Here is a 10,239-nt window from a genome sequence, read left to right as displayed (position 1 = left end):
CTATTGCTCAGCTTTGAACTCCTAAGATAGGGATGTTACAAGGGCTATTAGAATGGACTAAGAGTCCTTGTTCCTTTAGATTAATAATGCCTTGTAGCCCTGACCAGACTTCAGGTCATAGAGGGTATTGACATCGATGGGGGAACTGATCAGGGCTTTTAAAAAGAATTTTAGCAGAGCTGTTTTGTCTCTCCCAATTCTCCCATTTGCCCATACATCAAATTGACATCTACCTCCACTAGCAGCAGGCACAACTTAGTCTTCTGATCAATATCCATGTGGATGGAAGCTTACATTTTTGCTAATAAATCTCATCCTATGAGCAGAGTCAGGCTTTCAGGGGCCACCAGGAAGGCAGGGAAAATAACAGATTCCCAGTCGCAACTCAAAGGTTGAGTAAAGAATGTAGTCATTGGATTGCCAGATACACCTTTAATAGTCTCTGACTCAGAGGAAGAGGGTCTGGGGTTATGGAGGACAGAGAAAGTGGCCCCTGTATCCAAAAGAAGTCAACATTCTGGTCCCCAACATTAAGGACCACTTGGGGCTCCTGTGGGGTTATAACTATGACGGGATCCAGCGTCTGCACCGGTCCCCTTCATGCCTGTTTCTGTTCCTTACCTCAGGGTTCTGGCCCTGGGTGCCCTTGGCCCCAAGGACAGTCTCTCTACCAGTGGTCTCCTTGGCAGATCCAGCAGGACCCAGGTGGCTTTTGCTGTCACTGAGCTCAGTTCCGCCTAAAGTGGCCCTTGTTGCCACAGACGTAGCAGGTGCCTGAGCTCCATCTCTCTTCCTGTCCCCCTCCTGGGGACCCTCTGTGACCTCAAAGGCTATTATGATGGCCTCTGCCTTGCGCCTGTCTGTTTCCATTCCCTTTTCTCCTCCTGACCTCAATTATAAAAGACCGAAGTGGTGACATACAGAAGGCTTTCCAGATTTTGTTCAGGGCCAAAGGCCAATTTTGTAACTTACTCGTGATAGCTGGCACTGATTGAGTGATGAATTTATCTTTTAACACTATCTGCCCCTCAAGCAAGTCTGGTGTCATATTAGTATGTTCAACCAATGCCTCCCTCAGCCTATCCATGAAGGCCGAAGGGCTTTCTTTTTCTCCCTGTATTACTCCTGCCAGCTTTGAGTAGTTTATTGGCTTGAAGTGTGGCTTTTTTTTTTAACCCTTCTATATTACAAGTAATAAAATGATTTCTGAGAGTCCTCTAGATCCCACCCTGATCAGATACAGGGAACTGCCTGACTTCCAGTGGGGCACTCTCTGAGTTCTTCCCTTGTTTTTCCCTGGGCATTTATAGTATACCTGCCATCCCCATACTGTAGGGCTCCCCTAAGAACTTTTTCATTTTCTCCTGATGAGAGTCTGGTTGAGAATGAGCATTATATCTTTCCATTCCAAATCAAATGACATGGTTAGGTCTTGAAACACCTCGATATATTTACTGGATGATCTGAAAACTTTCCTAGGCCTGTTTTAATTTGTCTCAGATCCCATAAGGAAAAGGGAACGTGCACTTTAACAGGTCCCCCTCTTCCACTAGCCACCACCTGAGTTTGCGACAGAGAGAGGTAGGGTGATGGCTTGTTTTCAGTCTTATCTGGGAGATCAGTGGATAATACTTTAGGCTGAGGAACTGACTCCTGCTAGACCATTGGTGGCATAGATGGAGGCGAGGCAGGACTTAAGTCCTCATTTACTTTATTTGGCGCCCCTGGGTACGGAGGGCAAGATGGCAGTATTGGCTGGGGGATGGGCAGAGGCTCCCCAGTAGGCATTAGGCTGTGTCTCCACATAGGTTTTATTGCCCCTGAGGGCAGAAAAGGCCTGTAAATAGGCCAATTCTGACTGTTTTCGTTCCTTTAGACAAAAAAATCCCAACTGACATATAATTGATACTTCCCTCAGGTGGCCAGGCTTCCCCATCCTTGAGGTCATACTGTGGCCAGGCTTGATACAAAAAAAGATAAACCCTTTCTTTTTCAAGGATTCAGGGTCAAACTGATCCCAACTTTTCAGGATGCAGGAGAGAGACGTGCTGTTTTTCAAGACGGATAAGGAAGCTCCCATCTGCAAAGAAGAACAAAGGTAGGTGTCCAGCACAAGCTTCTTTCTAGAGGCGGCTTTTCCTCTTTTTAACCTCTGTGAGCGATGAACAGTCTGCAGGCATGGGGGTCTACTGGAATTAATCACTCCTGTCACCAGCATGACCCGAATACCTGAGCCTATCTGCTTCTCCCACCAAACAGAAGGCGTGGTGTGCTGGCCTTCGTGGGACCATACCAGTTACCCTGTACCAAAGGGCCCATTCCAAGTGTCAAATGAGCTTATGGTGAGCCACTCTTCTCATCTGCGAAGAGAGTTCCTGAATGCAGCTGAAGAGTAGAGACTGAACGGTAGCTGCAGACAGGGTTATGGGGCCTAACTTCCAAATGTGCCCATCCACCATGAAAATGGGCCTCACAGCCAGGGTCCTTGAACATGCAGTAGCCTTGGGCTTGATATTTACTTTCCCAAAATCTTCTGTCTGAACAATTCCCATGAGATAAACATTTATTATCAGATTACTATACCAGAGTTGTATTCACCTATCTGGATTTAGGGCTTGGGGCAAACCTGTTGCAGAGGCAGGATGGGCACAGTGCAGGTTTTCTATGATTGGAGCAGATGGGGTAGAGCAGAGTCCTGGAGCCCTCCGTGGCTTTTCAGGCTTTTGTTGTCATTATACCATGTACAGAGCAGCAGGCTGGCAGGCCTCCTGGCCCCCGGCAAGTCTTTACTCTTACTGGGCTCTCAGGCGTTCTCTCGTAGTCTCGTTTTCTCTCTTCTGCTTCTCTTTCATTCTCTGGCTAACTAACTCTGAACCCTTACTTTCCCAACTTTCTGATATCTAGAAAGAAAATAAGCCAACTAGAAAATAATAAATTTCAGTCCGCTTAGTAAGTAAAATTCTCATTGAATTTCTAAATGAGTATTGAGGGTGAATTTAGTCACCTAAGTGGACCCAAACACTGGGAAGGTCTTGCTTAAGGTGATAGAAAGTGACAAAATGTGGAGTTGTTAGAAACACAAGATGACTGCACCTCCTTCTTTTACTTCCTTCCTTCTCCCAACCTGTCCACGAAGGCTCAGTAGGTATCTTTCCTTTGGACAGCACCTGTACTTAGCTCTGTAACTCTTGCCATATTTTATTATCTGTCTACAGAATCTAGGCCATTAGTACAAACTAATCAAGGGCAAGGCCTTCTCTTTATTCTCTCATGGTAATTAACACAATGACATGCACATAGGAGGTTCTCAAAATTTAAGTTTCTCCTACAAGTAAATTGTGTGGTACAAGTTAAACTTTCAGGGCCTAGTTAGTTTCCTGATGAAACTGTGAATGGAAAACAAAAGACTATAGTAGTAATCTCATCAAGATCACCATTGAGAGTAGGAGGAGTGGAAAAGGCAGACTAGGGTAATTACTTATTCATTATCATTTTTCAACCCAGGTTTTCCCAAGAGGGGGAATTAATATTTATGAAACATTTAATATGTGCTAATACTTATTCAAAAAAATAATCCACCCAAGAATGCTATGAAATATTATTCCCACTTTATGGATGAAGAAACTAAAAGAAGCAGCCTGAAAAAAACACAAGGCGACCAAAAGTAGGTAGTTTAGTTATCAAGTCCAGAACTATCTGATACAAGCAGGAATAGCTACTGAATCCTGTGGAGAGAATGGACTTAAAAAATTTTTTCATTTAAGAGCTATTTTATCAAAAAGGCAGTGAAACTTTGCTAATCTTTTATTTTTCGTATTTGACTTCTCAAAAAGGGTGGTACAGTTAAGAATTTTTTTTGATATGGTTTTATAATTATTTTCTCCCTTTCTCTGTTCTGAGACTTTTCCATAAGAATATTCACTTTAATCAGACTTCTGCATGGCTGGTAAAGTGGATAAGCAGTAACGTTTTCAAACTCTTTTATTTCTTCCTTTACTTTCTCACGCTTCTCACATATAGGTGGCTGTTTCTCAAGATGTCTTTTTCTCAAGATTTTTTCCTTAAGTTTTTGCTCTGTAAGTTCTCTCCCTCGAATCATACGTTCTTGGTGATCTTTAATTTGCATCTGTTCTCTATTACTTATCTGCTTCCTTCTCTGTGCAGTCTGGATGCAATGTTCTTCTGGTACAATTCTTGGAAATGTTGTTTCAGTGGAGCATCGTGATTGTCTAAACGTTTTATTCCTTAACTCTCTGGCATGTCCTGTTCGATTTATGTGTCTTTCTATGTGCTTCATCTCTCTCTCAGGTACTAAAAAGTACTGCTTTTGTGTCTCTGTGCTTCGGGTCATCCTCCCCTCCGGTTTCTTCCTGATTTCACTGCTTGTCTCTTGTTCTCTCATCATTTCCACTATTCTTTTATTGTAATGAGACTCTGCTTTGGCAAGCCAGTAGTCAAGAGAAAGAGCTTGCTCCCTAGAGAGTCTTTCATACTCCTCTTGATATTTTCGAGTTATCAGTTGTCTTGCTGCTGTTGTATGCACGCCACCTAGATTCTGTGAAAGGGAGATACAAAATTTTTTTATAATGCAAACATCCTTTTACTCTGAACACATTCAAACAGGAGTCCACCCTCCCTATTGACACCAATAAAACACACGACTTTTTATTTACTTTGTGTAACAATTGTGATTTTGCTCCCATCACTCCTAGGTGAGTCTGTGAACTCTGAAAGTTGAAGTACCCATCACCAAAAACAATAACTAGTTTTCAAAAAATACAGCATTAAGAGTTTCAAAATAATACTCTGATTTGCAAGTATGGATATAGCTGGAAAACATTTGCCAGTCTAGATACACTATTGGAAGGTGTCAATTGGGGAGAAGGATTTTAAACCTAAGATTCCTTTTCCTGATAGTTTCAAACTGCTGTGAAGATAATTTACCAGGATTTTTTTCTCTAGTGGGGACTGTTGACCTGCAGCAATCCTAGGGTCTTTAGATGCTTTAGCCCAGGCCAATCTGGAAGATAGAAAAAACAAGGTGGATTAAAATGTGGGTGGTATAAGAACACATCTACTTACATGTAGACTGAACCAAAAGCCCCAATTGTTTTGACCAAGGCCAAGGGTATTTCTCTCAGAAAGAGAAAACCAAATAGTAAGGCCATTTCCTCCATAGGAAACCACTGCCTTCCTATGGAGAACAATGAATGCCTTTTTAGTAAGAGGAGGATCTTTCATATAAACTAAAAACATACTTCTCTTGTGGACTCAACATGAACCACTCTGAATCTTCAATCCGGGATTTGGAGCGGGAAGAGCCAGATTCCTTGGTGAAGGATTGCCCAGGCACATTTGTTACAGACTGTTCAGGCCCCAAACCTTCTCTGTTTTGTGAGATGATTCTGGACTTTGGTGCTATCAGTTCATTCTCTTTCTGAAGTTTCTTGATCCGGGCTCTCTCTGCCTCTATCAACACATACAGCATCTCTGCCCTCTAATCTTTGTTCTGAAATTGTTCTTATTTGACCCCCCTCCCCTCTGCTTGCCTGTTATATACTGTCAACCATCCTTCACCCTAAATCCATTATGAAACCCTGTTGAACCACTTGAGGTGGGAATCTGTGGTTACACTGGGGCAGGACAGGCTGATGGCAACACAAGTGAAGACTATCAACTTTTTATGTGTCGTCCCTAACCTAATCTGTATTTACTGTGAGGTCATTTTGAAGTTAAGTGAGGATGCCTAGTATTTCATCTCTGTGCTTCTGTTTTAATGCCATTTACGATTAAGAGTTGGGCTTTGGAGCGTTGACAGGGCTGTTTGAATTCTAATTTTATCATCTCCTAGTTGAGTGACTCAGGGTAAGTGTATCTCTGTTAGTTTCCTCATCTGTAAAAAAGGGGATTAGACAAAAATGTCTCTCTCAGTGTTGTAAAGAACAAATGTGAATTAAAGAGCTTGATACAATGCTTGATATGTGGTAAGTTCTCAATAAATAGCAGTTGTCCATCTTCCACAGGGTAAGCCCTAACTCCATAAGGTCTTTCTGGTATAATCTATGTAACAGATTTTTACTTTCTCCTGAACACTTAACTTTTTTTTTTTTTACTTCAACAACACATTTGAAAATCAGTCATTTACATTGTGATTCAAACCACTCTTAATATTTTGATGCTAACATTATGAAGTTTAGGAGCTATCATCTATAAATACAATAATCTGTCTATATTATTGGAACTGATATCACGTATTGATTCTCACTGCCCTCTTTGGCACATTACTGTTTGTATAACTATTTTGAGATTTTAAAACTATAACCATCTTTTATTTACCTAGCACTGTGATCACAAATTGTGAAAATTAATGATTTGTTAACTATTTACACTTGTCACATAATAGCTGAGCATCTTTCATATTCCCTGTAATGTTGTATATATCTTTTTTTCCCCTGTCTCAATATTTTAATGTTGACTTCTTTGAACACAACATGGTTTTTGGTAAAGATAAATTCATTCTAATTTAACATATTTCAAACAGGAAATTTGGCTGAACAATTCAATCCCCAAACATCGACTGTGACTGTAAGGCAACAGAATATCAAATCAGTAAATCTACTGCACTTGGCGAAGAAAGTAAATTCCTCCTTTGTCTCCCAGCTCCAGAAGGCAATGTTTCTCATTGGCTGTGCAAGCTCTTCTCACTCAAGTCTGAGTCTATGTTCAAATTAGTACATCCATCACCACATTCTTCCAATAATAAGAAATCTGACAAAACAGCATTCCAGTAGCTGTGTCTCCGGTTTTTTGAGTCTAGAAATGAATTTAAGATGTGATCTAATCACAGTCAACAAATTGATTGTACTGACTTCCACATTTCATGAACATGTTCACCACGAAAGCACAGGATGAGGTTTCTCTGACTAGCGCTAACACTGTGTGATCAGTTGGGTGTTATGGGGATGCACGTTCTAGGTGACAGGAGTATACAGACATAATGGAAATAAAAATCAATCTTACTGCACATGGTGTCTGGGTGAGCAATAAAAACACTGTGATATGGGATGAAAATTCTTTACCTCTTGCTTCCTCTCAGCCCTTTTTCTAGAGTCTGACGTAGCAGTGATATCCATCGACATACATGGGATAGCTGGGAGTAGCTGGCATTTGATCCAGGATTTTATAAAAATAGCATGTGACCTCTACAGTATGTTCTTCATACATCAAAATGAAGGGATGTTTCAGAAGTTCTTTATACTTTGGCTTTTGTATTCATCCTTCGTAAGGCACAAGTTGACAAAGTTGATGAAACTGGGGGAGAATTCCCTTTCCTCAGAATTACTGAGCTGTGGAGGATCACCTTTCACCACTTGTGTTAGTTGATCAAGTTCACTATTCCACTTTGGATAAGGAAAGCGGCCTGTGGCCAACTCGTACAATGTGATCCCCAAACTCCAGATATCAGAACGGACATTATATCCTTGTTGTGATGCACGTGGGTCTATTTGTTCAGGTGCCATGTATGGCCTCCACCCAGCATCTCTTGTCTTGGCAATGGGGTCAACAAGCTGTCCACTGATGCAAAGTCAGAGTTTAATATTTCCACTTCTGTCCAGAAGACTATTGGAAGATTTGATATCTCTGTGAATGATTTTCAAGTTTTCCTTTATGTGGTTTAGTGCTTTCACAGTTGCTAAAGTGATTTTGCCTAAAATTTTTTCTGGAATAACATCATCTAATACACTGTATACATATTTGTAAAACTTACCAAACGAGGTAGACATGAATTCCATACAGATCCAATAGTCACCCTCTCTGAAGAGTGTCCCATAAAACTGAATAATGTATGGACAATCACTACTCTGCAGTACTACATCCAAATCCATAAGAAATTGTTTTTGTTCTTTTTCATCCACTGTTGACCGAATTCTTTTAACTGCCATTATTTGTGCACTTGGTTTGTGACCATTTTGTTGACAGAGCCATAAGCTCCTCGTCCAATTTCTCCAAGGTCTTTCAAGTCCTCTGCAGTGAAATTCCATTGCTGTTCAGGGGAGATCTTCAGTTTTCCCGATGATTCAATGCTGTGTGTTCTCAGTCTCCCTATGTGTGGATTTTGAACTCCTGTAGGATTGGGATTCAGAGTAAACCTTGCTGTAGATTTGAATGGTGGATTTGCAAAATTCAACTTCAGTGCTTTGCGTTTACCCTGCATGCTGCTGACGGCCAGGTGGCCTGGCGCTGGGGTACCCAACGGGGCTTGAATGCCACTGCTGCTGCTGCTGCCGCCGCCCCCAGAACCACCACTGCTCGGGCTCGAGGCCACCATTGTCTGGAGTGAGGAGCTGAGCAGTGCCACCTGTATATATCTTTTTATTAAAAAATTCATTGGACTTCTTTGTAGTACACAGGCATATTTGTTTTATATATCTTAGTCCTGCACTCTCATATGTTGTCCTACAAGTGTATCTTCACTGTATTCTAATTATTCACTTGTACTCAAGGTCAGAGAACAGTTTTCAACTTTGTAGTTGATGCCTCAGCTCAAAGACTGCATAGATGTTTAATACATATTAACTGAATGTCAGATTGTGAGCATCTGTGGGGAAAAGAGTCATGCCTGCCTTATAATGTCTGTGTTCTTTGACTGCATTAGGAAAGTAAGGATTATACCCATGGTGGATATTCACTTACTGTTTTTTCAAACTGAAAAAGTAATGTTGGGGAGGGGAGAGAGCTAATTTCAATTTCCACTTTCAAATGAGAAGAAACAGATGAGAATAAAAAATGCTTACCATCATTGGTTGGGCAAGAGACTGGCCTTTGTAAGATAAAAAGAAAGCAGGTAAGAGAAATTAGGGCCTTGTTGCTCTCCAGTGGCTTGCTCAAGAGTTTTAACCCCATCACTATTGTGTCTTTCCATTACTGCAGAGAAAGGCAGACTAGAGCCTCTCTGAGAACACATCAGATTGTCTCCACTGGAGGAGAAAACAGTGATGGCTCCAGACTTTTTACAGGTAAGGAGCTTAGCACAAGTTATCTGGTGAGGGGTGAAGGGGGGCAGGTGCAAAGGTGGAAGGGTATTAAGAAATTCATCTAGAAGCTGTCCCTTCAGGGAAAGTTTGTACTTTAGATTGTAGATTACACATGAATGAAAATAGCATGCATTGCTAAAGTTACTTGTCTTAATGTTTTTGAAACGATTAGAAAAATATCAAGTGTCCACCTAATGGAGGAGGAAGTTCTAAAGTTGGCTGGAGGACAGGCAACGGAAGGGGTGGAGCTGAGGTTCCACAATTCAACCTAAGGCTTACTGAAATTCTAACCACAACTACTCCCTTGACTAATGTGAGTTTTCCTCATTTGGAAGGAGTCTAAGGTGGGTTGGGGGGGATCCCAACCTTTTCTTTCAACACCTCCAAAGTCTTGGGCTGCTTCCCAAGTTCCCACTTTATCCCTGTTTCTTTTGGTTCCACGTGACTGAGTATTCCTCCTCACCTTACCCTCATCACTTCTGGCCCCTTGAAAAGAAAATTCACCTCTTCCAAGGGCCCGGAAAAGACCCCAAAGCACGCAAGCCAGGTCGGGCCCTGCAGAGAGCCCTTGCATGGTCCACGAGGCCCAAGGTGCGTTAGGACTCTATGAGAATGTCTGCTTGTTTGTTTACCACTGGGCAGCCGCCTAGGGGAAATATAGGCTCAGGATAGGCGGGAGTTGTAGTTCTTCAAGGCCACTGAAATTAGAATTTGTAGGGCCTCCCTGGTGGCGCAAGAGGTTAAGCACAACACTGAGGCAATCCCCGGCCGGCCAGGGAGCAACCCACGTGGCGAGCAGACCTCTCTTGTCTCGCCCGCTGCTCCCCTCAGCAGTGTATTTCGGTCGGTGGATCTGTCTCTGGTGGATCCTCTCGCCCCCCGCACCTCTGGCCTGTGCCCCAGCTCTTGTATGCTTGGATGGATAAAGCTTTAAAAAAAAGAAAAAGAAAGAAAGAAATTAGAATTTGTAAAGATTGTCAGGGAAAACGCCCCCGAGACTGGGTTCCTACAAGGTAGTGAAACCGAGAGCAGACATATTTCAGAATTGGGTCCTGAGAGCGCAGTCTGACACGCAGCACGGGTTACCCGCTTTCGTAGCCGACGGTACAGAACCAGGAGAAGGTGGCGCCGCGCCAGCCTCCACACACGGTCAGCTCCAGACGCACGAGGCGCGGCGCGCGCGGCGCTGGGTTATGACGTCACC

At 42.5% G+C, this 10,239-nt stretch overlaps 1 protein-coding gene across 6 annotated transcripts; it reads right to left on the bottom strand.

The window, feature by feature from the left end:
- Nucleotides 1-1,223: 1,223 nt before the first annotated feature.
- Nucleotides 1,224-10,200, bottom strand: LOC119251958 (putative uncharacterized protein ZNRD1-AS1). 6 transcript variants are annotated; one of them, XR_008553053.1, is made up of 5 exons: nucleotides 10,122-10,200; nucleotides 9,837-9,963; nucleotides 8,796-8,821; nucleotides 4,945-5,020; nucleotides 1,228-4,555 (listed from the first exon to the last, which is right to left on the bottom strand). XR_008553053.1 is itself a non-coding variant. In XM_054698456.1 (3 exons), the coding sequence occupies exons 1-3, from the start codon at nucleotides 5,486-5,488 to the stop codon at nucleotides 3,797-3,799; spliced, it is 1,065 nt and encodes a 354-aa protein (XP_054554431.1). In that variant the 5' UTR covers nucleotides 5,489-8,264; the 3' UTR covers nucleotides 1,224-3,796. The 6 variants fall into 6 exon arrangements, 1 of the variants encoding a protein (XP_054554431.1); XR_008553052.1 differs by having other exon boundaries at nucleotides 9,837-10,200; XR_008553054.1 differs by lacking the exons at nucleotides 9,837-9,963; nucleotides 10,122-10,200 and adding an exon at nucleotides 9,540-9,813.
- Between the last annotated feature and the right edge of the window lie 39 nt (nucleotides 10,201-10,239).

This window comes from Talpa occidentalis, unplaced genomic scaffold (assembly GCF_014898055.3).
Source record: "Talpa occidentalis isolate TD23 unplaced genomic scaffold, MPIMG_talOcc4v2.1 talOcc4.2, whole genome shotgun sequence".
NCBI classification, from domain to species: Eukaryota; Metazoa; Chordata; class Mammalia; order Eulipotyphla; family Talpidae; genus Talpa; species Talpa occidentalis.
This window is presented reverse-complemented; position numbering and strand designations above follow the sequence as displayed.